The sequence below is a fragment of the Canis aureus genome, chromosome 16 (genome assembly GCF_053574225.1).
Source record: "Canis aureus isolate CA01 chromosome 16, VMU_Caureus_v.1.0, whole genome shotgun sequence".
Taxonomy (NCBI): Eukaryota; Metazoa; Chordata; class Mammalia; order Carnivora; family Canidae; genus Canis; species Canis aureus.
In genome coordinates, this window is record NC_135626.1 from 28,452,089 (window position 1) to 28,478,274 (window position 26,186).

General features: G+C 40.5%; 1 protein-coding gene and 2 long non-coding RNA genes across 10 annotated transcripts in view; 2 read left to right on the top strand and 1 right to left on the bottom strand.

The window, feature by feature from the left end:
• The window catches only part of LOC144286289 (uncharacterized), a 46,782-nt gene extending 41,891 nt beyond the window's left edge, over positions 1-4,891 (top strand). The window contains exons 4-5 of one of the 2 annotated variants that reach the window (XR_013354335.1): positions 2,945-3,132; positions 4,751-4,891. This is a non-coding gene — a long non-coding RNA (uncharacterized LOC144286289). The remainder of the gene's footprint in view (positions 1-2,944; positions 3,133-4,750) is intronic. The other variant, XR_013354336.1, reaches the window with a different exon arrangement.
• Positions 1-23,179, bottom strand: LOC144286288 (uncharacterized). Of its 5 annotated transcripts, XR_013354328.1 has the most exons (6): positions 21,430-23,146; positions 16,304-16,424; positions 13,121-13,259; positions 6,931-7,242; positions 3,392-3,510; positions 1-207 (listed from the first exon to the last, which is right to left on the bottom strand). It is a non-coding gene; the product is annotated as an uncharacterized LOC144286288 (long non-coding RNA). The 5 variants fall into 5 exon arrangements; XR_013354331.1 differs by lacking the exons at positions 1-207; positions 3,392-3,510 and having other exon boundaries at positions 6,794-9,406; positions 21,430-23,179; XR_013354330.1 differs by lacking the exons at positions 1-207; positions 3,392-3,510 and having other exon boundaries at positions 6,794-7,242; positions 13,121-13,273; positions 21,430-23,173.
• Positions 22,291-26,186, top strand: part of SRSF1 (serine and arginine rich splicing factor 1) — an 18,986-nt gene continuing 15,090 nt past the window's right edge. For 2 of the 3 annotated variants that reach the window (XR_013354325.1, XR_013354326.1), the window contains exons 1-4: positions 22,291-22,633; positions 23,041-23,225; positions 23,600-23,772; positions 23,972-25,958. Coding sequence is in view for 1 of the 3 variants with exons in the window: in XM_077852551.1 (XP_077708677.1) it covers positions 22,440-22,633; positions 23,041-23,225; positions 23,600-23,772; positions 23,972-24,166 (747 nt within the window). In the remaining 2 variants the exon portion in view is untranslated. Of the gene's footprint in view, positions 22,634-23,040; positions 23,226-23,599; positions 23,773-23,971; positions 26,117-26,186 lie in introns of those variants that run through there. The other variant, XM_077852551.1, reaches the window with a different exon arrangement.

Sequence of the window (26,186 nt, forward strand, 5' to 3'; positions counted from 1 at the left end):
TTTTAAGAACATTTCTAGAGCAAACAAAACTTTCTTTTTTTTTTTTTTTTCTTAGTGTCTTCTGGGTCCCAACATTTGTGTTTTTATGGCAACAGCTTGACTTGAGGTCCTGCTTCGAATGGTTCAAGTATTTTAAAGGTTCTGCTTTGCAAACTTCAACTGGACACAGAAGACCCTGGGTTCATTTGAGGCCACCAGAACAGGATTCTAAAGGAGAATATGTTAGTTAGTTAGTTAGTTAGTTAGTTAGTTAGTTAGTTAGTTAGTTAGTTGATTTAGTTGATTACAATGATATTTTCACAACAGACTGAAAAACAGACTGAAATTTCATCACTCAGAGAAAGGCTAGAGACTCCCACATTCCAAGAATCTTGCCAACAGATGTTAAGATTGCCTACTTATCTGCTGCTGGGTGACTGTCTGGGTCCCACTCTGAGTATCAAGGAACATAGCACCTATTTTTCTTCCCAGTCATACGACCATTTGAGAACCCCATTCAGGCGGATATAGGATCATCAGAATGAACATTACTCCTCAGATATACAAACATTTGCCTTAAGGATTTAGCATCCCTGGTTACCCATCCTAGACAACTGTTTTACCAGCTGGTTGCCTTTGGGCTAGGGTCTTACTCTGTCTTTCAGTTTACCATCTATAAACTGGAAAGTAACAATAGGGTTATATTGAGGATTAAATAATAGTTCATGTGAAGCTCTTAGCACTATTCTTTGCCCTGGTAGTTCATATTACAAGAAGATGAATAAGCATACTGAGGGCTCATGGTCACCTGGTTTTGTGCTCCAGAGTGGGTTTGGGTTACAAGAAACACAGAAAGAACACAGAGGCCCAGGTTCTAATCCTTGCCCTCACCTCCTTGCCTTCAGCTCCCTATTGAACACCAATGCTATAAAAATTAGAGGTAACATACAGGCAGCAATAGGATCAGTTATCTTGAGTGGCTGTTAAAAAAGGCTTAAGAATAAGTGAAGATAAAATTTAAGAACCAGAAGAGCCTCAGAGAATCTGGACTCCATTCACCCTCCACTCACTTCTCTTTACAGACAAGCAAATGAAGTCCAAAATCTAACACCAAGCCAACAATAGAACTGATTCAGGGAGACCTTGGTAAATTAGAGACTCAGGGAAATATTAATCAAGTTTTAGGAAGCTGTGAAGAAACTAATATTTATTGGTAGTTGTTGTATTAACTTTTTAAAAAAGATTTTATTTTATTTGTGAGAGACACAGAGAGAGAGGCAGAAACATAGGCAGAGGGAGAAGCAGGCTCCCTGTAGGGAGTTCGATGCGGAACTCGATCTCAGGACCCCGGGATCACCACTGGAGCCAAAGGCAGATGCTCAACCACTGAGCCATCAAGGTGTCCCTGTTGTATTAACTTTAAGTAAGTTTTTAATAACAGGTAAATCTGATGCCCAGACAGAAAGAGCATTTTGTTATTAAGGGAGCGGGAGTGTAGAGGAAATGGGCGGCTTGGACTAGAGAGAGGGGAAGGTGAGGCAGGTAGAAGTCATATAGCGAAGTAATCCCTGGAGGGAGAAGGGCCCACAGAAGCAGTCTGTGACAAAGCGGTTTTGAGCTGGTCTGTGTTGCTGCTTCCTCAGCAATCAAATGAGTGTCAGTGTATCCTGTCCTATCCTAGGAAATTCCTTTGCTGGCGATCAGTGGAAAGCAAAAAAGGAAGGGCAAAGTCTAAAGTGTATGGTGTTTGTGTAGAGAGAAAACCTGATCACCTAGATGGTGGTGGGTAAAAATCCTGTCAGAGGTAAAATAATCTAGCAAGTCTTTCAGGGGTATTCTAGGTTGGGAAGTTTGGGGAAGAGGAAAGAGAAAAAGAACTTTTATTTCAGTCTCTACCATAGGCCAGGCACAGAATAAGAGCTAGATGGCATTTTTAAAAGTAAACTCTATCCCCAAAGTGGGGCTCAAACTCAGGACCCTGGGGTGGAGAGTCATATGCTCTACTGACTGAACCAGCCAGGTGCCCCATAGATGGCACTTTTTTTTTTTTAAGATTTTATTTATTTATTCATGAGAGATCCAGAGAGAGAGAGAGAGGCAGAGACACAGGCAGAGGGAGAAGCAGGCTCCATGTAGGGAGCCTGATGGGAGACTCGATCCCAGGACTCCAGGATCATGCCCTAGGCCAAAGGCAGGCGCACTAAACCGCTGAGCTACCCAGGTGTCCCAAAGCCATTTTTTTAAAACAGCAATTTTAGTAAGATATAACTCACATACCATACAATTCATCCATTTTTTAAAAAAGAATTTGTTTGTTTGTTTAATTAATTAATTAATTAATTAATTTATTTATTTATTTATTTATGAATGAGAGAGAGAGAGAGAGAGAGAGAGAGAGAAACAGCATGAGCCAGAGGGGTAGAGGGGAAGGCAGAGAGATGCAGGGCTCAATTCTAGGACACTGAGATCATGACCTGAGGGAAAACCAACAGTCGAGGGGATCCCTGGGTGGCTCAGCAGTTTGGCACCTGCCTTTGGCCCAGGGCGTGGTCCTGGGGTCCCAGGATTGGGTCCCACGTTGGGCTCCCTGCATGGAGTCTGCTTCAACCTCTGCCTGTGTCTCTGCCTCTATCTCTCTGTGTGTGTCTCTCATGAATAAATAAATAAAATCTTAAAAAAAAAGATAAAACCAAGAGTTGGGCGCTCAACCAATTGAACTACCCAGGCGCCACTCTCATTGTGGTTTTAATTTGCTTTTCCTGATACTAATAATGTCAAGCATCTTTTCATGTGCTTATTGGCTATTTATATATTTTCTTTGGAGAAATGTCTATTCAGATTCTTTGTCCATTTTTTAAAAATTACATTGTCATTTTATTACTGAGTTGTAAGAGTTCTTTATATATTCTAGATACAGGTTCCTTTCTCAATATGATTTGCAAACATTTTCTCCCATTCTGTACAGTTTTGTCACCTTCTTGATGTTATCCTTGGAAGCAAATGTTCTTTCAATGAAGTCCATTTTAGTTATTTTTTTTCTTTTGTCCTCTGTAACTTTTGCAAGTATCACACTAATCAGCGTGAACCATGAATGAAACATAAAGAGAAGCAAGAAAAATGGATGCTTGGCACTACTGGGAAATACTACATTACGTAAGAATCTATTGCATTTATGCTGAGAGAAAGAATTTAATGTTAGTCTTTTCTGCTACCTAAACCCTCTGTGACTCAAATCCATAGCATTCTGTCCCCAACACAGACAGCAGCCCAACCTATTCTGTTTCACAGATACTAGGCATGAGCTGTGGAGAAGTGTTGCCCTGGGGCCTGAAAAAAAACTCAAAAGAGTAGATGTTTAGGAGAGATCATGTTGGTTCTAAACTGAGCATAGAATCAAGAATGGCAGAGGTACCTGTGGGGCTTTTTGTTTGTTTCTTCCTCTTCAATATGTAGCAGGTACTACCATGTATGTGGGGGGAAAAAGGTTACCACATTCAGAGGCTTATTTATGCTTAAGACTGTCATTTTTACCTAAAGGGAAAAAAAAGATTTTTTAATATTTGGTAAAATACACATAACAAAATTAAGGAACCTATGTGGTGTGTTTTTTAAGATTTTTTTAAAAGTAATTTCTACACCCAATATGGGCTTGAACCCCCAACCCTAAGATCAAGAGTCTCATGTTCTACTGAGTGGCCAGGTGCCCCAAGGTGCCTGTGTTTTTTAAATAAATGTGCATTTGTCCTATGTGCTGAAACTAGAGCAGAAGTCTCTCCTGCCTGCATCTGCAGGTGTTATTTCTGGAGTTTTAAGAAGAGACTGGCATGAAAACCTAGAGTTTAGGTAGAATCATCGTGGAATTAGTTAACTAGGAACCAACGTCTCGGTACAGAATATCTTACTATATCTCAAATCTAGAACTATATCATGGTCCTGAGTCTTTAAAATAAGTCTCATTGGTTGGCTTCTCTTAGATAAGAGATTTTTACCATCCCATAAAGGTATAGATGATGTAGATGTTTGAGATGTTTTAGAAAAGCCAACATATTAGAGAATTTAACCTATCAAATTTGTGATTTTAATTTGAAATGTTTATTGTCATTAGATATTTTAAGATTTTTATCGAAGTACTCCGTGCTTTGCAATGTAAACTATATTCTTCAATATAGTTTAAAAAGTAAAATAGTGACTTGAGACGACCAAAAACAATAGCTCCCAGTCAATTCCAATAGTAAACACTTTCCATTCTTTTAGTTCTTCTTGTAATTACCTCTACATTTATGTGATATACTGTTCTATTGATTCATCAGTTGCAGTGACTTCTTATGATACATGTGTGTTAACTACTTCTTACACCCTCCCCCATCCAACCTCCAAATACAGTTATATCACAGTTTTTGCTTGGGTCCACATTTTACATTTTAGTTACCATGACTATGTAAACATTGTTCAAGGCTGATCCAACAGTATACTGTGATTTTACTTCATCTCTCATAAACCTATTTAGCTTTCCCGGAATTAATAATTAACTCAGTTTTTAAAGAAACATTTCTATTTTAGATCAGTTTTAAATTTACAGAACTATTGCAAAGATAGCAACAGAGAGACCCCATAACACCTCCATCTAGTTTCCCTTATTATAACAGCTTACATTACTTACACTGGGGTAGAGCTATCACAATTAATGAATCAATAATCATGCATGAACTAAAGTATATTCTATTCCGATTTCCTCAATTTTTCCCTAATGTTTTGTTTTTTTCTGTTCCAGAATCCTGTCTACTTGGACTCCTCATGGTTCTGAGAGTTTCCCAGACCCTCCCTGTTTTTATGACTTTCACAGTTTTGAGGAATGCTAGACGGATATTTTGTAGAATAACTGTCAATGAGGATTTGTCTTATGTTTTTATCATTATTAGTGTGGGGTAATTTATTTTTGAGAAGACTATTCTCATTAGATCATACCAGGTGTACCTATTATTTTTTTTTTTTTTAGGAGTACCTATTATTGATAGGACTTATCACTGTTGGCATTAACCTTGATCTTCTTGCTTAAGGGAGGATCAACAGTCCCTGCCTCATTAAAGTCACTATGTTCAGCCCACAGTTAATAATGGGGGGTTAACTCTACATACATTCATAAATGAATTCTATATGGGAGATTTGTCTATTCTCCCTATTTATTCAATCATTTATTTATACAGTACAAACTCATGGATATCTATTTTTTACACTTCAGGTTATCCAATACAATTTTTTTTTCATTATTTTAAAATTGTTCCAGTTTGGCCATTGGGAGTTGTCAGGGGGCTCCTATATGCCTTTGACAATATCTCCATCATTATGGTGGGATTCTTTAAAATTTTATTTCTAAAATATATTTTTTAAAGATTTTATTTATTTATTCATGAGAGACACAAAGAGGCAGAGACATAGGCAGAGGGAGAAGCAGGCTCCTTGCAAGGAGCCCGATGCAGGACTCACTCCTGGACCCTGAGATCACACCCTAAGTCAAAGGCAGATGCTCAACCATCAAGCCACCCAGACATCCCTTATTTTTAAAATATTTGAGACAGAGAGAGAGCAGAGGGGCGGCACAGAAGGAGACCCGGAATCTCCAGACTTTCACTGAGCAGTCAGATGTGGTGCTGGACCACACAATCCTGAGATCATGACCTGAGCCAAAATCAAGAGTCAGACACCCAACTGACTGAGCCACCCAGACTTCCCAGATTTTTTTTAAGCATTCTCTTACTTTCTGGCACTACAAAATGCTACAGGCTTACAGTCATTTCTCCAAGGAACTCTGGTTCCTTCTACCGGAGAATGGTATTAGAAGCCAAGACCTGAGTGCTAGGTATGCTCATTTCTACTAGGGTGTCTTGCTTCTAGGCCCTCCCAGCTGACAGAAATAGGAGATATACACAGTATGCTAATCTATGTATACCCTCAAATCTATAAATATTTCTATATGTAGTTGAGTCTCTATATATAAACATGAGTTCATACCATCTTCAACTCTATTCCAATTACCACATGAATCATCCTTGCATCTTTCTCTCCTTGTCTATAAGCTCCCATTCCAATACTGAGAACATAGCTCTCACCATCAGCCTTCCACTTACTTACTGGTTCAATTCCAATATACAGTTTTTTTTCAGAATTATTAACCCAGGAAGCAATCCGTTTATCAGTGTGTATACAGTGCTTATGTACAGTTCCTTCTGCCTTTAGTTTTACAGACTACACTCATTTCCAAAGTTACTTAGGTAAGAACTTTATTCTCCCACTCCCACCAGAGAGCTTGCTTCATATATTTGCAATATATTTAGATTTGTCACATTATGCATTTTATACTGGGTTCCCTCAACTTCCTAAATGATACTTAAAATTTGCATGCATTAAACTTTATACTCTTTGTGCTGTAAAGATGGGTTTTTGAAAAAGTTCTATAGATTTTAATGTTTTATACTCGTCATTAGAGTATCCTACAGAATAGTTTCACCATCCTAAGCCCATGTGTTTCACTTCCCTCTTCCTGAGTCCCTGACAACCATATCTATCATTTCCACAGTTTTGTCTTTTTCAAAATGTCATATAATTGGAATCGTACAGTATGTGGTTTTTTCAGACTGGTTTCTTTCCCTTATCAGTATGCATTTAAGATTCATCCATGTTAAGACTCCTAACTCTGGGAAACGAACTAGGGGTAGTGGAAGGGGAGGAGGGCAGGGGGTGAGGGTGACTGGGTGGCAGGCACTGAGGTGGGCACTTGACGGGATGACCACTGGGTATTAATGTTGGAAAATTGAACACCAATAAAAAAATAAATTTATTTAAAAAAAAAGATTCATCCATGTCTTTTCATAGTTCATTTAACTGCTGAGTAACATCCCATTGTATGGATACACCAACCTCATTTTTCATGCGCTTAAATATTTTTGAACTTACCATTAAATCTTGCAATACTCAATACTGAAATGTTTCAATACAAGTTTTACATGGTCACTTTTTTCAGATGATCTATCCATTACTTTTTTCCCCTGCTAAAGACACCACACTTGCAGTTTTTCAGTGTTCTGCTCTAATCTAGACTAGCTGTCCTCAAAAAGAGCTGCAGAGTTGTCTTCCTGGGTTTGCCCTCTGACATCATACTAGAAATTCCATTGTTTCTCTCCACATAAACTTGTTCTCTGCATCCAATGTCTTCTTTTTTTCTTGGTTTACTTCTTTCTTTTATTGGAACAAATTTCCAGCACCTTCCTGAGAAATAATGAATGGAAGATAAATCATTAAAAATTCTGGCTTTGGGATCCCTGGGTGGCGCAGCGGTTTGGCGCCTGCCTTTGGCCCAGGGTGCGATCCTGGAGACCCGGGATCGAATCCCACGTCAGGCTTCCGGTGCATGGAGCCTGCTTCTCCCTCTGCCTATGTCTCTGCCTCTCTCTCTCTCTCTCTCTCTGTGTGACTATCATAAATAAATAAAAAATAAAAAATAAATAAATAAAAATTCTGGCTTTGCTCATGACTGAAAGTTTGGATGTGTATAGAACTAAACACCAAAAATAAATTTTTACTCATAAACGTCAGGGAATTGTTTCATTGTGATTGTTGTTTTAGCTTCCAGTGTTGTTACTGAGAAATCTGATATTCTGATTCAGGGCTGAGAGGGAGATTGTGGTAGGTGATGTATTTTGTTTTCATGAAAAGATTTTAGGATATTTTACCTATAGTATTCTAAAATTTCACAAGGATATAATTTGGGGAGTTTCCTTTTAGTTCATGGTGCTGGGCATTTGGTGATCTCTATCCATTTGAAGACTCCTATCTTTTAGTTCTGGAAATATTTCTGTACTAACCTCTCTGATAATATTCTCCCTATCATTCTGTCTTTTTTCTGGAATACTCATTAGTAGTTTTTAAACTTCCTGAATTCTCTAATTTTCTTATTTTTTCTCTCAGTGTCATCTGTTTTTCTAGTTTCTGAGAGGTGTCCTTGCTTTTTGAATTCGTTTCATTTCTTTACTATCATAATTAAAAGTTTCAAGAGTGTTCCTTTCTTACCCCATAATTGTTTTTTTTTTTTTAAGATTTTTTATTTATTTATTCACGAGAGATACACAGAGGGGGTGGGGGCAGAGACACAGGCAGAGGGAGAAGCAGGCACCATGCAGGGAGCCCGATGTGGGACTCATCCAGGGTCTCCAGGATCAAGCCCTGGGCTGAAGGCAGCACTAAACGGCTGTGCCACCGGGGCTGCCCCCATAATTGTTTTATAAATACACCACACACATCTGCTCTTTTTCCCTACTTGTTTCAGCCTCTTGTTGGATATTTTCTGGCAGTCCTTGACTGACCGTTCATATTTATGAGTAGGCACTAAAAAGTTGATTGTAAGCAGCATATAGAAGGGCAGGACCTGACTGGAGGGAGAACTGGCTACAATTCTTTTGCTTTGGGTCAAAATTTTCCAGAGCTTCTATCTTTTGTGTCAGTCTCCACCACTCAGGTACCTGGCACCCTGTTTCAGAGTCTTTCATAGGTTGTGTGAGAGAATTCAGCTTGCTTTGGGTGCCCTTCTGCAACTCTGCCAGGCTGCCAAGTCACTCATTGACTTCCCACTTCTACTTTCTCTACTTTTCCCACTTTCTACGTGTGCGTATGGTTTAAAGCCTCAGGCGTCTTCTAAGTTTTATCAAAGAGGATTTGGTCTATGGTCTTTGTTCTTGTGTTTTTTGAGATGATAGTGGAACCGATACGTCTATACTCTGCTATCTGAAAACCAGAAGTCTTCTAGAACCATACTTATTTGGAAAGGTTTGAATAATATTTGATTTTAATATGAAAAGTTGAAGAGGGGGATCTCTGGGTGGCTCAGTGGTTTAGCGCCTGCCTTTGGCCCAGAGCGCGATCCTGGAGTCCCGGGATCGAGTCCTGCGTCGGGCTCCCAGCATGGAGCCTGCTTCTCCCTCTGCCTCTCTCTCTGTCTATCATGAATAAATAAATAAAATCTTAAAAAAAAAAAAAGTTGAAGAGAATTTGGTTAACATTCTAAACAGAATTTTTAGATAATTATTGGATTGTAAGTAGTGTTACAACAGGAAATTTTGCTTTGTATTAAATGTGCATGATGGCCATAAGTACCCTATACGGGTACCATTCCCAACACACTTACACAGTTAGGGTACAGGGCATAAATGAAGTTCTGCCAATTAGATGTACTTATGCCCTAATATAAACTATAAAACTTTCTGCTATAGACAACCACTCCTAAACCATCTGTTATTAACAGCAAAATAGGTACACAGTAATGTCCACAATGAAGGTCTCTGACTTACCAGTGGAAATGATCCAGTTCTTCTTACGCATTTCAATAATACTTACTGTGCATGCTCAATTGCTTATGGTTGGCATACTGGAAATTAAGCTGAAGGAGATGGAAGACTAGGATAATCAAAACCAGGACATCAAAGTGACAGTATCAAATGTCAATATACTGAATACCCAAGCATCAGTGTGTATTTACTGAGCAACCTCTGTGTGCCTGTATGACAGGCTAAAAAAAAGAAGGCATGACACCTTTCCTCCTGGAGATTTCAGTTCACTTAGAAGAACCACAACATACACATGAGCAACAAGGACCAAATAAGACAGAAGATAGAAGTGTGGCAAAGCCCATCTTCTTGGCACTTTGCAGTGTGTTGTGTTAGTAAAATTTGGGGTTGCCAGTATCTAGTTTCTAACTTCTTGGGTGTTGAGAAACAATTGCAGAAGTGGCAGCCCAATAGCACAATTCAGTGTTAAGGCAATCGTGGTGGTGGTGACTAGGACTTCCTAGTCCCAGCTCTATGACCCCTGTTGGATTTATTTTGTCTCAGTAGTTCAGGTTCTGGCCTCCTATCTCCATTTTCCTGATTGTGGCAGAAGCAGCAACATTCTTGATAGATCAGTTCTGTCATGTTCTGGGAGTCATGCCAAGAGGTATACCTCGAGTCCACTCCTCCATTGCTTCCAACAATTTGGCAAGTACCTAATTTCCTATATTCAACCCCTTTCTGCTTAAGACAACCTAGAGATGTCAGTTTCCTATATTGAACCCGGACTGGTAGAGGACTAACATTAGGAATTTGAAGGATTTGAAAGAATCAGTTATATTGAATCTGTAATTAAATGTTTTGTGAAACTTGAGAACTACTTACTTAACATGCTAAATGTCGAGGATTTAATCTTTTCAAAGTAAGTTTTAATTGAATAATAATCATAGAATAAGTAAAAATAATGGATCTTATCTTTACAGAAGATTAATAATTACCAAAATGTTTGATTCTAAAAACATAGGAGAAACTACATTTTTTTTTAAAGACTTTATTTGACAGAGAGAGAGAGAGAGAGAGCGCGCGCGCACACAGGTGGGGGGGCAGGAGAGGGAGAAGCAGGCTCCTCACTGATCAGGGAGCCCAACACAGGTCTTGATCCCAGGACTCCAGGATCAGGACTTGAGCCGAAGACAGACACTTAACCAACTGAGCCACCCAGATGCCCTGAGAAACTAGATTTTAAAACTTAAGGATTTTAATATATTGAATATCAATTAAAACATGAGGTATAAATAGTAACGCCCTGCAACAGAAACTCCCCTTAGACATTAAAAAAATACAACTGACATTTAGCACTATCTCTCCAGCCCCTTACACAGAATCTAACATCAGAGTGTTCAATGAAATTTGTTGAGTAAATGAGCAACAATACCGTGGGAAAGATTTCATCATCAGAATTTTAATGAAGAAAGTGAAGTTTAACGCATCTTTTCCTTTCTGGAGTCAGACCTAGTTTGTGGGGACACAGCTAAACACACCAAGAAGGTTGGAATTGGTAAATCCAGGACCTGTTCCAGTGCCTCCCTCAGAAAAATTGTGAAGATGGAAATAAGCCAGCACCCCGAATGCACTAACTCATTCTGTGGCAAAACCAAGATGAAAAGATGAGCTGTGGGGATTCCTGGGTGGCTCAGCAGTTTGGCGCCTGCCTTCAACTCAGGGTGTGATCCTGGAGTCCCGGGATCGAGTTCTGCATTGGGCTCCCAGCATGGAGCCTGCTTCTCCCTCTGCCTATGCCTCTGCCTCTCTCTCTGTCTCTCATGAATAAATAAATGAAATCTTAAAAAAAAAAAAAAAAAAAAAGACAAGTTGTGGGGATCTGGCATTGTGGTGTCTGCATGAAAATGAAAACAGTAGCTGGTAGTGCCTGGACCCACACCACCACTTGTACCCTCACAGCAAAGTCTGCCACCAGAAAACTGAAGAAGTTAAAAGACCAGTAGAAGCTATAGCATTTGAAACATTGCCAGCCTAGTAAATGGATTAATTTACGTAACAAAAACAAAACCCAGAAAGAAAGTGAAGTTCAGAAAAACTTATCACTAGATAAGTAGCCTTTAAAATTGGGGAAGACACCTGGGTGGCTCAATGGCTCTGGGCGTGATCCTGGAGTCTGGGGGTTCCTGCTTCTCCCTCTGCCTAAGTGTCTTCCTCTCTCTGGGTCTCTCATGAATAAATAAAATCTTAAAAAATAATATAAAATTGGGTGTATACACTCAGGTGGTGTATGATAAAATACCATATTTTTTTTGTTTTTTGTTTTTGTTTTTTTTTGAGAGAGTGGGAGGTAGGGGCAGTAGGAGAGGGGGAGGGAGAGAGGGAGAGCACCCAGCACCCAGAGGGGAGCCTGATGTGGGGCTCGATCCCACAATCCTGAGATCATGACCTGAGCCAAAATCAAGAGTTGGACAATCTGGACTGAGCTATGCAGGCACTCTTAAAATACCATCTTTTTAAATTTTTTTAAAGATTTTATTTATTTGAGTGGGGGAGAGAGAGAGAGAGAATGAGAGTGAGAGTAAGCAAGAGTGCAAGGGGCGGGGGCGGGGGGGGGGGGGGGGGGGGACGGGAGGAGCAGCCTCCCTGCTGAGCAGGAAACCCAATGTGGGCTTGATCCAGGATGCTGAGATTATGACCTGAGCAGAAGGCAGATGCTTAACTGACTGAGCCACCCTGGTGCCCCACCATATGTTTTTTAATCAAATGTCTTATTATGTACACAACAGTATAGAAGTCATATATATACATATATATATATGTATATATATAAGTCAATATATAAAAATGTACATACATGAGAGGTTTGTGCTAAAAAATGTTTAATGATTAAAAAAAGTGTTTAATGATGGTATGACTGATCAGGAAACTTTGTAGGCTACTGTGGAGGATCAAAGGCAAACTGTTCTGGGTAGGTGTTATGTTTCTTCATGTTTGTAACCCTGAAGTACCCCAGCTAGGGCCTGGCATAGCAAGATAAATGTTCAGAATGAGAATGAATACAGGAACAGATGAATTGATTAATAAAAGGACATTTATTTGTTTATTTATTTATTATTTTTTAAAAGGACATGCATTTAGATGTCCTGGATAATATAATGAGCACGTGAAGGTGTCAGGATGCAAATTCAGATCTGCTTACCTCCAAAGTCTATACTGTTATAAGAATAGGTTGATGCTCAGCACATGAAATAGATCAGCAAAGAGGAACCTAATTTGTTTGTTTTTTTAAAGATTTTATTCATTTATTCATTTGAGACACACAGAGAGAAAGAGAGGCAGAGACACAGGCAGAGGGAGAAGCAGGCTCCATGCAGGGAACCCCATGCAGGACTCGATCCTGGGACCCCAGGATTAGCAGGCACTAAACTGCTGAGTCACCGAGGCATCCCCGGAACCTAGTTTTTAACACACACACACACACACACACACACACACAGATAAGCCCTGAGCAATAGAGAAAAGCATTACATTAATCAGGTTTTTATCATCCTGTCAGCTTTTCCACAAGGGAGACATTCTTCAGAAACACAGAAGGGCAAAAGAGCTACATCACATTTCCTCCAGTTATATATTTGGCTGGAGGAGGCTCCAGGATACGGAGGCTGTATCCTGCATCCTCCTAGAGGCCAGGGACACTTTTGCTTCTTTATGTGATACACAGAGGGAATTTCTCAACTTTTTTTTTTTTTTTTTTCAGCATAGGCCGGTAAATCTCCCAACCCTTTTTGCCTGCCACAAAAACAAACAAAAAGAACTTCACCTACCTTCTACTAAGCTAGATCCCCACGATATCAAGTTAGTCACAAGACAAAGTTGTGTTTCATTTATTCTTCCCTCCAAAGTAGAGTGGACTAACATCTGAACCACAAATGTTGATAATCCAAGGGCACAGGAGTTCAGAGCCTGAATACAAAGCACTGTGAAATTAGTGAAAACGTCTGTGTACAGGGCACTCTACTACTAGTCGATTTCTACATGTTATCACATTTAACCTTTTAACCTTTATAACAACCCTAAAAGTACTATCATTATCTCCATTTTATAAACAGAGTCTTAACCAAGTTAAGGAACTTGTACAAAATCACACGAGTAAATGGTTTAGGGAATTTAAACAAAAACCCATCACACCAGATCAGAATTCGAGATTTGTAGAATCTAGAAGAAGATCTGTAGAGTAGTGCCTCTGCCCACCCATGGTTGCCATTAGGTAATAAGAAGTAAACCTTTTGTGAAGCCACTGAAATTTCTGAGGTTGTTTCATTATTGTAGGCTTACCTAACACAATTTAGTTGATACAGGTAGCTTTTTTACTGTTTATAGTGGTGCAAACTTTGGAAACCACTTTAGTAACTTGGTACAGTGCAAATCATGCTTAGTGAGAGCTTCCATTGCTTTATAGCATCCCCAAGCAAGTACTTTCTTTGATTTAGGACAAAGGCTCAAAAATGATGGTGCTCTGCAGGCAAGACTCAATCTGTGGGGGTGTGGCTTTGGCATTCAGATTGTTGAATACAAATTGCTGCATCAACATTTAGAGAGAGATTTTCTTAAGGGCAATTAGAGTATTTAAAGAGTACATTGTCAGATGGAAATGTAACTAGAGCCCCAAATATTCTTATGGGTCTTGTGAACTAGCAAACTAGGAGTTTATAAGAAACTTTTTGGCACTGTAACTTGATAAAACATTATTAAAAAACATGACTGTAACTTTTTTAAAACCTGTATTTAGGGACGGCTGGGTTGCTCAGCGGTTAAGCATCTGCCTTTGGCTCAGGTCCTGATCCCGGGGTCCTGGGATGGACCATAGGCTTCTCCCTCTGCCTATGTCTCTGCCTCTTTCTGTGTGTCTCTCATGAATAAATAAATAAAATTCTTAAAAAAAAAAAAACAACTGTATTTAGTTGAAGCTAAAAAAAAAAAAAGACCATGTTAGAGTGATAAGCAGTTATTGTATCCATAAAGGTGAAGGATCTGAATAATCCTTTAGACTGTTTCTTTTGTGTTAAGAAGCCTACCTAATGGGGCTTTCTAGTTGTGCAAATTTTTAAAAAAATTTTTATTTATTTATGATAGTCACAGAGAGAGAGAGAGAGAGAGAGAGGCAGAGACGTAGACAGAGGGAGAAGCTGGCTCCATGTACCAGGAGCCCGACGTGGGATTCGATCCCGGGTCTCCAGGATGGCAACCGGGGCCAAAGACAGGCGCTAAACCGCTGTGCCACCCAGGGATCCCTCTAGTTGTGCAAATTTAAAGCAACACCCACTTGCTCATTTTGAGGAAAAACTATAAAGAAAGCTTTTTTTCTAAATGCAGATATTTTAGATTGAGAAGCTGAATATATTACTTGGACATATAAATTATGCTTGGTAAATACATGCTATTCCTATGAGAGACACAGAGAGAGAAGAGAGGCAGAGACACAGGCAGAGGGAGAAGCAGGCTCCATGCAGGGAGCCCGATGTGGGACTCCATCCTGGGTCTCCAGGATCAGGCCCAGGCTGAAGGCAGCGCTAAACTGCTAAGCCACCTGGGCTGCCCCAATACATGCTATTCCACTCTAAATTATTAGAGGGGCTAAGAAGGTACAGATAGAAATATTTCTTAGCTCATTACTGATTTGATATGTTTTTGTAGGGATGAGTATGTTATTTAAGATGTGGAATGCACTGTATCAGAAACTGAGATCCAAAAGACCACATAAAAGATAGACTTCATCTCTTATTAAAGGAAATGGAACTGGAAAAGAAAAAATATACTGGACTATGTTTGGCTGGCAAGGTTCATCCTTGACTATGTACTAAGACTATCCTACATGTGGTATTAATTGTGAACAATCCAGACTTCAGAAAATATACCAATGTTGGCCCATTAAGACCTGATGAAATTGTTCTGGTGGAGGTGGAGAGAGAGATTATATTCCTGCAGAAAGAGAAGAAGTTCCTCTAAAGGCAAACAGTCTCACTCTCAATCATATACAAGATAGATCCCAAGACTGGAAATGGAGACTCTGAAGCCAAAGGAAAGAATGTTTTCTTCCCTGGTGTCTGGATTCCACAGAATAGAAAATAACTGCGAAGGAATTGCATCTGGTGAGGCATAGTGGCTCTGGCCACGTGGAAGCAGGTATGAGCCAGACAAGGAAGAGCCTCATTGGCATGGGTCTAGATAATGGGCCAGCACCAGCCTGAAAGCTGGGAGGATACCAGAACTGTAGAATATAATCTGCAAATTTTGGGGAAGTTCATCTGCAAATTCCACAGTGAATGGACATTATTAGATATTTACTTAGAACAAAACCTGTTATGAACTCTTTGCATGCTGCATTACTTCAATGCAAGAATGGTTACAGAAACCTTCACTCTTGCACTGGCAATTTTCAGTCAACTACACTACAAAAGAATGCAATTACAAAAGAATGCAAGCAGAGCAGATCAACAACACCTCTTTTTCAAAGCTGGTCCCACCCGCAGGGCAGTTGGTTTCCACCAGTTCTAGGTACCATATGCTAAACTTCAGTAATGGTTAATGAAGCGCCTGTAAAAAATGTTACTTCTAAAAAGTGTATTACTTATGGTTACAAATATTAACAATGTAAAATATTACCCGTGATAAAAACACCTGGGGGTTGGGGTAGAAAGAAGAGAGACCATGACAAAACTGTATTTTGAATCTGGTTTAAGTAAAAATCACAAGAACAGGTTATTTTCCTCTTGGTCAGAGATTGGCAAACTTTTTCTGTGAAAAGCCAGACAGTAAATATTTTAGGCTTGTGGATCATGCAGTCTATGCTGCAACTACTCCACTTTGCAAGTAAATCTAGAAAATAACTCTGACAGTTTTAAGCTAATCTGGGATATCCTTTAAAAAAAAATACCTATACTCTCAAAACTTTTAAATAAAAATTTTTATTGAAATTATTTCTAACAGGGGTGGCCAAGGTGACTCACTCCATTAAGTGTCTGCCTTCAGCTCAGGTCATGATCCCAGATCAGTCAGGCTCCCTGCTCAGTGAGGTGCTGGCTTCTCCCTCTGCCACTCCTCCTGCTTGTACTCTCTTGCATGCTCTGTCTGTCCAATAAATAAATAAAATCTTTAAAATATATATATATATATTTTTAAAATATATATATATTTCTAACATACCTATAGCATTACTAAGATATAATATCACTATTACTAATAGTCACAGCTAACACTTATACAGGACCCAAGTTATAAGATTTGTCAAAAAAAAAAGTAGCATTTTTGGCAAATAAAGCATATCCGACATATTTTTTTAATATTTTATTTATTTATTCATAGAGACACAGAGAGAGAGAGAGAGAGTCAGAGACACAAGCAGAGGGAGAAACAGGCTCCACGCAGGGAGTCCGACGCGGGACTCATCCTAGGTCCCCGGGATCACGCCCTGGACTGAAGGCGGCGCTAAACCGCCGAGCCATCCGGGCTGCCCATCCGACATATTTTTAATAAAGTTCCTTAAAGAGGGATCCCTGGATGGCGCAGCGGTTTGGCGCCTGCCTTTGGCCCAGGGCGCGATCCTAGAGACCCGGTATCGAATCCCACATCGGGCTCCCGGTGCATGGAGCCTGCTTCTCCCTCTGCCTCTCTCTCTCTCTCTCTCTCTCTCTCTCTCTCTCTCTGTGACTATCATAAATAAAAAAATTTAAAAAAAAACCATAAAGTTCCTTAAAGAGCCATTTACTCCAATTAGGAAATGTGCAACATGAATTGCAGTTTTAATTTTTAAGGGAAAGAACTAAGAAAGAGAGAGTCATAATATTAATAGGAAGAGGGAGACATGGTGAAAATATATCTATTTGTAACATCATTTTAATAGCTGGTTTCTGGCAAGATCATATCTTATTGTTATTAACGATGGGAAGAAATGGCCAAAAACAAAACAAGAAGAGTCAAAGAATAAGGGAAGCCAGTCCTAAAATAAGATTACCCAGACTATATTATTAGAGGACTTATTTGGGCCTGTAAAGTGGCCATCATTTTTATACTGTGAAATGAAAACAATCCTTGTACCCATTGTGTCTATCCACTGGTAGCAACATGATGAGGTTTCCATAGAAACAACATTCTGCTCATCTAACGGCCCACCTCTTTCAAAAGGCAGTTACCAAACTGTCAATAATTTTAACAGAGATTTTACTGGTAATAAAGAAGTTACAGCAGAAATCTGTCCTCCGTAGAGTTTGCTAGAAATGAGACAAATATAAATGAAATAAAAAGATATATACTAGTCCTTCCTTTTTCAGAGAATATTTAGCACTAAAGCAAGTGGAACAAGGGAACAGAGTCATGCAAATGAACTGTTCCTGAAGGGAACTCCTGTACACAGTAGAATCAAATATTCCTCATCTCTGTGTCTCTTTACCCAGTAAAAATAAGGAATCCCCAAGGAAGACAGTAGGGATTGACACATGAATATGGAAAACAGAACTTCCAGATTCAAAAAGCCGTATTACAGTGCAAATTATTCTAGAATACTCACTATCCCCAATAATGCCTTTAGAGAAATGCATTAGCGAGTGACTTACCTGATTTTGTAAATATTTTTCCCCATTTAGAAAAAAAATTTTATTGAGTTACAATTTACATACTATAGAATTCCCTTGCTTTATGTACGTACAATTCAATGATTTTTAGTATATTTACAGGGTTGCATAACTATCACCACAGGTATAGAGAATAAAGTGTTCGGCAAATAACTGAAAAACTGGGTTGTGTGACTTCAACCTTTTTTTTTCCCTCAAGTAATTATTTCCAGGGTAAAATATAGTGCCGACACTAGTATATATTTACTAGACTGAATTGAAAGCATTTAAAATTTTTTGAGGAAAAAAAGAAGAAAAAATAAAATAAAATTTTTTGAGGAAGTCACTTTTTATAAACAGCAACAGTGTTAAAAATAAGGCAACTTCTGAGGATTAAGCTAATAAAATGTATACTTCATAAATTAGCTAGCTGTGGGAGCAGCCCTAAAACTACCAGTGAATGTGTAATTGAGGGGTTGGCAAATACTGTGAACCCCTAATTAAGGTGAGGATGTAATCTCAGGAGGAAAACTGGAAGTGGTTGTAAATCGGTTAGCAGAAATCTAATTTGTCTAGTATGCTGTTCAAAGTTTATGTGAAGATCTGCTACAGAAAGAGACTTGTCAGGGTGCCTAGGTGACTCATTCAGGTGAGCATCTGACTCTTGATCTCAGGGTCCTGAGTTCAGGTTCTGCATTGGCTTCTGTGCTGGAGGTGGAGCCTACTTAAAAAAAAAAAATCTCCAGTCTTTACCCAGCATCATTGTCCAGGGAGCAGACACACAAAATCCAAGGGGTATAAATGAAGACATATACTCTGAAGTGGGGCAGGGGTCATTTTTTAAGGTCTCACCACTATCTGAATGAGATCTCTCAAAACAATTCGCCTCATTTTGCTTTGATTACTCATTTACTAAGCAACTGCCTGATCTGTTTTCCAGACCTGCCAAAACAGTTGTCTTGGTGTATACAATCTGAGCATCCTGGCTACCAAAAATGAATCTGTTCCCCCCACTCCCTGCCTCCCAAAAAATGAATAAATGGTTTGGTTTGCTTGCTTTCTTATTTTTTACTCTTGTGGACTAAAATATGTTAATTAACTCTGGGATACTAATATATTTTTAAAAAATATTTATTTATTTATTAGAGAGAGAGAGAGAAAGAGAGGCAGAGACACAGGAGGAGGGAGAAGCAGGCTCCACACAGGGAGCCCGATGTGGAACTCGATCCCGGGACTCCAGGATCGCGCCCTGGGCCAAAGGCAGGCACTAAACTGCTGAGCCACCCAGGGATCCCCTGGGATACTGATATTAAAATTACGCCCTTGAGGTACCTGGGTGGCTCAGTCTGGTTAAATTTCAGATTCTTGGTTTTGGCTCAGGTCATGATCTCAAAGTCCTAAGATTGAGCCTTGTGGAGGGCTCTGTGCTCAGATGAGAGTTGGCTTGAGATTCTCTCTTTCTTCCTCTGCCCCTCACCCCTACACTCGTGCTCTCTCTCAAATAAGTCTTAAAAAAAAAAAAAAAAAGAAAAAAAAGAGGGGCAGCCTGGGTGGCTCAGCAGTTTAGTGCAGCCTTCTGCCCAGGGCATGATCCTGGAGACCCAGGATGGAGTCCCACACCGAGCTCCCTGCGTGGAGCCTGCTTCTCCCTCTGCCTGTGCCTCTGCCTCTCTCTCTCTCTCTCTCTCTCTCTCTTTGTGTGCCTCATGAATAAATAAATAAAATACTTCTTTAAAAAAGATCACAGCCTTAACTGTAATAATCACCAAACTAATGTCATCCTGGTAGACCTTAAAAAAGAGCCACTCAGGGATCCCTGGGTGGCGCAGCGGTTTGGCGCCTGCCTTTGGCCCAGGGCGCGATCCTGGAGACCCGGGATCGAGTCCCACATCGGGCTCCCTGCATGGAGCCTGCTTCTCCTCTGCCTATGTCTCTGCGCCTCTCTCTCTCTCTCTCTGTGATATCATAAATAAATAAAAATTAAAAAAAAAAAGAGCCACTCAGACTTTTCCTGCTATATTCTGACCTCATGATGGACCCCAGAATCTCTAATTTGGTTACATCAAATACAATAAAAGAAGCCAAGAGAGGAGCAAGAATATCCTATTCATTCTATATTAAATTCTACTTGTATTCATCTGAACATCAGAAATAACTGCCTGAAAAAAAAAAAAAAAGAAATAACTGCCTGAAATTGGACAAGAATAAATCAAAGCAAATTTACAATTTTCTTATTTTTCTGGAATGAAAATGTCTTGAAATTAATTAATTAATTAATGTCTTTTCTGCTACTAACCGAGTAGCACAGTGCTAAAAACTGAATAAATTTGTTGAAATAGGGATCCCTGGGTGGCGCAGCGGTTTGGTGCCTGCCTTTGGCCCAGAGCGCGATCCTGGAGACCCGGGATCGAATCCCACATTGGGCTCCCGGTGCATGGAGCCTGCTTCTCCCTCTGCCTGTGTCTCTGCCTCTCTCTCTCTCTCTCTCCTCTGTGTGTGTGTGTGTGTGTGTGACTATCATAAATAAAAACAAAAAATAAAAAAAAAATTTGTTGAAATAGTGTCTTTTTTGGTCAGCTTCTTTGGTCATTTTGAAAATAATCAGGTTCTTTTTTTTTTTAATTAAAAGCCCAGTTTCAAAAATCCCACTGATGGATAATCAATGAAGGATATTCTAAAAGATAGATAATCTGTCCTTCCCTCTAAAATTTTCAGAGGTCTCTTAGCTTTGGGAATCTACAGACCCCTATAAGAATCTAACTAAAAATTCAAATCCTCTTTGCAGAAAAAGTACATGCGTGTATATGCATAATTTTGGAAACCATCACAGAGTTCTAGGACTACCAAAGATCCTCTATGAATCTGTTCAGGATCAAACTGAATTTTTTATTTCGGGATCACTCAGAGACATTGGTAAAATGCACTCAATCAACTTTTAGAACGAAGAAAACATGCCCTTCCCCTAAACAATGTACTTATTTTTTAATCTCAAAGGCACTTAGGATTTTGAATATACTTGTGTTCCCTTCTTTCCTATGACTTCTGGGATGACTGGAGTCAAATTTGCAGTCCATCTTTAGTAACTGGGCAGGCAATTACCTCAGGCATTTTGTATAGTATCCTTATCCATGACTTCATCTTAAATTCCTCCCCTCTTATTTTCCTATTCCCCCTGAGTTCTTGGTACAGTTTTAATACTGTTCTAGGTTATCTCTGTAAACTGCTTCACATCCTTGGGGACCATTGCAAACAAATACATACTATGAAGAAAATCCTCCGTAAACTCAGAGTGCAGATGTTTTAGCATATTTATGACGGCAGGGTTTTCTTAAAAGTTGAATTCATTACAAATATTTTAAAATCCCAACATTTTACATAAAAATCCAGATTTCAGATATCTCTGAAAAAAATGTTAACAGGTTCTTATTTCCCTGGGCCGCCATGCAAGTGGGATCAGTTCTGAGCAGCAACTGTGGTCTCCAGGGGTCACAGTTCTAACACAACCCCCCAGCTCGTTTAAATATTACCTGAGAGGCTCAGGAATGAGGTCAGAAAGAGGAACAAACTCCAGGATTCTGCCAACACACGCGCGCTTTTTCTTGTTTTTTTTTTTTTTGAAAGAGTTGGATACGTAACAGGCACAATTCACTCTTCAACCTTTCAATGGACCTCACCTCTGCGCTAGGCCCAGTGATGGGCGATTAAAGAGAAGCTGAGGTCTCGGTCCTAGTTGACTGGTCAGGGCTCGGCCACCGCCACTAGGTCAAGGCGTGTTGAGCTGAGCTATACAAAGTCAAGTTCTGAGCCGGCGGTGGAACGGGGTCTAAGCTGGGTTGCCCTAAATGAGACACTTGTCTGAGCAGCCCACCGCCTGAGACCAGAGGGGGCAGGAAGGCAAAATCACTACTCAGCTCGGGACTGAAGCACCAACAGCGGAGCTCCGGGACCAGCCTCCCTCTACGAGGATGTTCCCGTTTCCGGAGCAACCGCCAGGTCCCTCCCCCCTTAGCTCCGCCCCCAGCAGTCTTTCCCGCCAAAGGCCGTTAACGCCGCAGAGCATCGTGGGACAAGGCTCCAGGCTAGGTTTCACCCAATGCTTTTAAGGCGCGGACTTGTTTTAAAAGAGACTCATTCCTGAGAAAACGGACTATCCTTTAAGATTCGTCAGGGATTAGTAGCTCCGTTGACGAGGGATCTCTGTTTAATTTTTACCAAAGGGCCGGTCACGTCATTTGCGAGCCACTCCACAAATCCAGAAAGCGAGGAACTTTTTTCTCCCTTCGCGCGGAGGGTGACGTCGCGCATGCGTGAGCGTACCGCTCGCAGCACCCGTTACGCTCTTGCGCGTGCGTACTGAGGCCGAATAGCAGCTTCCTCCCGCTTCTCTTCCTCCCTCCCCCCATATCCGTGCGCCGAGCTGATAAAGGCGCCATTTTGGAGGGGCCGCGGGAGACGTGGTGTCGCTGCGGGCTCGCTCTGCCGTGCGCTAGGCTTGGTGGGAAGGCCTGTTCTCGAGTCCGCGCTTTTCGTCGCCGCCATGTCGGGAGGTGGTGTGATTCGTGGCCCGGCAGGGAACAACGACTGCCGCATCTATGTGGGTAACTTACCTCCAGACATCCGAACCAAGGACATTGAGGACGTGTTCTACAAATACGGAGCTATCCGCGACATCGATCTCAAGAATCGCCGCGGAGGACCGCCCTTCGCCTTCGTTGAGTTCGAGGACCCTCGGTGAGGCGGCCTGGGCCTCGCCGCCTGGAGGCAATAAGTTGGAGTAGTTGGGGAAAGGCCTTGTTACCGAGGATGGGGAGGTGGGCTTTTAGGTTGGGGGTAAGACTGTGTCGCCCATGCAGGAGTCGAGTAAGAGCCGAGTCGATGTGGTTTCTCTGGTGGCTGGGCCCACGGACGTCCCCAGAGTGGACTCTCCGTCTCGGAGCGGGAAACTGAGGCGCCGAGGGCTGGTGTAGTGGTCGGGAGCCTGGCGTGCTTCTGGGTGGGGGAGGGGCCATTCCTATTATGCAGCGCATGTGGGCTCTTCCTCGCTGGGTGCGCATGTGCGGGGGCCGCTAGTTCCCGACTGAGTTAGCTGCCCCTCCCGGGCCTTACTCTTACACCTCTTGCTTTCTCTGATCACGCAGAGACGCGGAAGACGCGGTGTACGGTCGCGACGGCTATGATTACGATGGATACCGTCTGCGGGTGGAGTTTCCTCGAAGCGGCCGTGGTACAGGCCGAGGCGGCGGCGGGGGTGGAGGTGGCGGGGCTCCCCGAGGCCGCTATGGGCCCCCATCCAGGCGTTCTGAAAACAGAGTGGTTGTCTCCGGTGAGTTTTCTGTTGGTGAGGGTTGTTGAGGAGGGACAGGAGCCACTTTTAAGTGTTCCCTTGCGTGAGTGGTTTTGACAAATGCCTGTTTTTGTGGTAGGTCTTAAATTTAGTTTCTCGGGTGAGTTTAGTAAAGGATAACCGTAGTGGAGGTGTACCAGTGTGCTAGTTACCTACCATTAGGTCGGATGCCTGGACGATGAAGATCCTTACTTTACAGAGAATTTGGGACTTTGGATTCCAGAATCTTAATTAATGGCTCTCTTACCTACGATCTTGAATCTGATTAATTTTAAAGTGGTTTTCGTTCTAGTATAGATTTTAAGTGTAGTGTGAAATTTAGGGTGATTGGTATTGAAAAAATACTTTTTTAGGACTGCCTCCAAGTGGAAGCTGGCAGGATTTGAAGGATCACATGCGTGAAGCAGGTGATGTATGTTATGCTGATGTTTACCGAGATGGCACTGGTGTCGTGGAGTTTGTACGGAAAGAAGATATGACCTATGCAGTTCGAAAACTGGATAACACTAAGTTTAGATCTCATGAGGTAGGTTTTACACTTACTCTTTTCTTTGGCCAGAATTGGATACAGTGGTCTTAACAGTGGAATTTGAAGGTAAGATTCAGGCAAGGGTGTCCAAGTAAAATACCAGATTTCTGGTTTTAGTTACATTGTATTCGTTCAGCATGCCTGAAGACAGGTGAAAGCTTAGATCTTTCAATCGAAAGTTCTGTCTATTCAATAGGGAGAAACTGCCTACATCCGGGTTAAAGTTGATGGGCCCAGAAGTCCAAGTTATGGAAGATCTCGATCTCGAAGCCGTAGTCGTAGCAGAAGCCGTAGCAGAAGCAACAGCAGGAGTCGCAGTTACTCCCCAAGGAGAAGCAGAGGATCACCACGCTATTCTCCCCGTCATAGCAGATCTCGCTCTCGTACATAAGATGATTGGTGACACTTTTTGTAGAACCCATGTTGTATACAGTTTTCCTTTACTCAGTACAATCTTTTCATTTTTTAATTCAAACTGTTTTGTTCAGAATGGGCTAAAGTGTTGAATTGCATTCTTGTGTAATATCCCCTTGCTCCTAACATCTACATTCCCCTCATGTCTGATAAATTGTATTTTAAGTGATGTCATAGACAGGATTGTTGAAATTTAGTTAATTCTCCATGCTCTTCAGACTGTGATATTGTGTAAATGTCTATTCTGCTCTGGTTTGTGTGAACTGGGATGTTGGGGGTGTTTGTGGTTATCTTACCTGGGGAAGTTCTTATGTTTATCTTGCTTTTCATGTGTCTTTCTGTAGACATATCTGAAGAGATGGATTAAGAATGCTTTGGATTAAGGATTGTGGAGCACATTTCAATCATTTTAGGATTGTCAAAAGGAGGATTGAGGAGGATCAGATCAATAATGGAGGCAATGGTATGACTCCAAGTGCTATTGTCACAGATGAAATTGGCAGTATTGACCTTATACTAAAAGGCAAGGGATAAAAGTGATTATATATATATATATATATATATATACATCTACCTTAAAACACTTGCAAACATCTTGTGCAGTTATCTTTAGCTACAATTGCTTTGCTCTTTAAACCTTGGCAATTGTGGCAAAATTACATTGCCCATTTTGTAACAATTATTTTGCTCCCTTCCCCCCTTTTTTGTTTTAATAGGGACTAATGTGGGAAGAACTGGCTAATTTGTCACAGTGCTTAGTTACAACTGTTAATGTGTGACCTGCTGTTGGTGTACATGTGGGTACAGGGTGTCTTTAATTCCAACCAGATAGAGTATAATATCAATACTGCTAAATCTGCATGTCCTCTGTGTGACTGATATAGCGTTGCTATTTCATTTTTTTAAGACAAAATGAAAGCAAAATAGAATTCCAATGTATTGGTGTAGATAATCTAGTTGGGAATATTTTTAAGTCTCACCTTCCCCTTTAAACTAATATTCATAATTGACTCATGTTTAAAACACTTTAATTTACAAATTAAATTGCAGATGGGAGCATTAGGTTTAGTTTAGCCTTAGGGTGGGTAGCAATACGAGTAAACTTTTCAACTACATAACTTTTTGCAACCACAAAACCTGTAATACGCTGTACAGTAACAAGTGTTGGCATTATCAGTTGAACTGTAAATATAAAATGCTTCTTCCAATTAGTCTCTATGATGATTAAGTTTCTAAAATTTATCTGAACACCATTCAGAAACTTGTTTTGGGGAATTTGATAGTTATTGATGTACATCTGTTAAACTGATGACAGACATAACTCATCATTCCCCAGAAACCTTTTTTGATTACAGTATCTAACATTTTGCCTCCTCTTTTTTGGTTTTGCTGGTTATAAAGGTTTGGATTGGAGAGGGCTCACTGGATCCCAATCCTTGGAGCTGGATCATTGGATTCAAATCATAATGTGGATAGGATAGGGAGGATGAATTACAAGGATTCATGGAGCGGGATCAGATTACCAGGAACATAGGAGTGGATTCCTGCCCCAACCAAACCGCATTCGTGTGGATTTTTTTTTTTTTTTTTTTTTATTCAACTTAATTGGCTATTCCAAAGATTTTTTTTTTTTCCTATTTTTGACGATTGGAGCCCTTAAGATGCACGATGGAATTGTGTTTTGCATTTTTTGGTAAAAGGAGCAAAGCGAGGACCTGGAGATAATACGCTGGAGCAATCTCCTTGGAAGGATTCAGCACGAGTAGATGGTAAACATTTAAAGGGGAAAGGGGGGGTTTGTTTAAAATAGTAAATCAGTAAGTCACTTCTAAATTTAAAGAACAAAATTGGAGTTGAAGAATAAGTAGGTTTCCAATTGGCTATTGCCGTTTTTCTTTGAAAAAAATAAACATTTTTTAAAAAACTATGCATGGTTGTCCTTTTTCCTCTTCATGTAAAATTTCAGTTGGGTGACTAGTTTATCAGTTAATACTTTT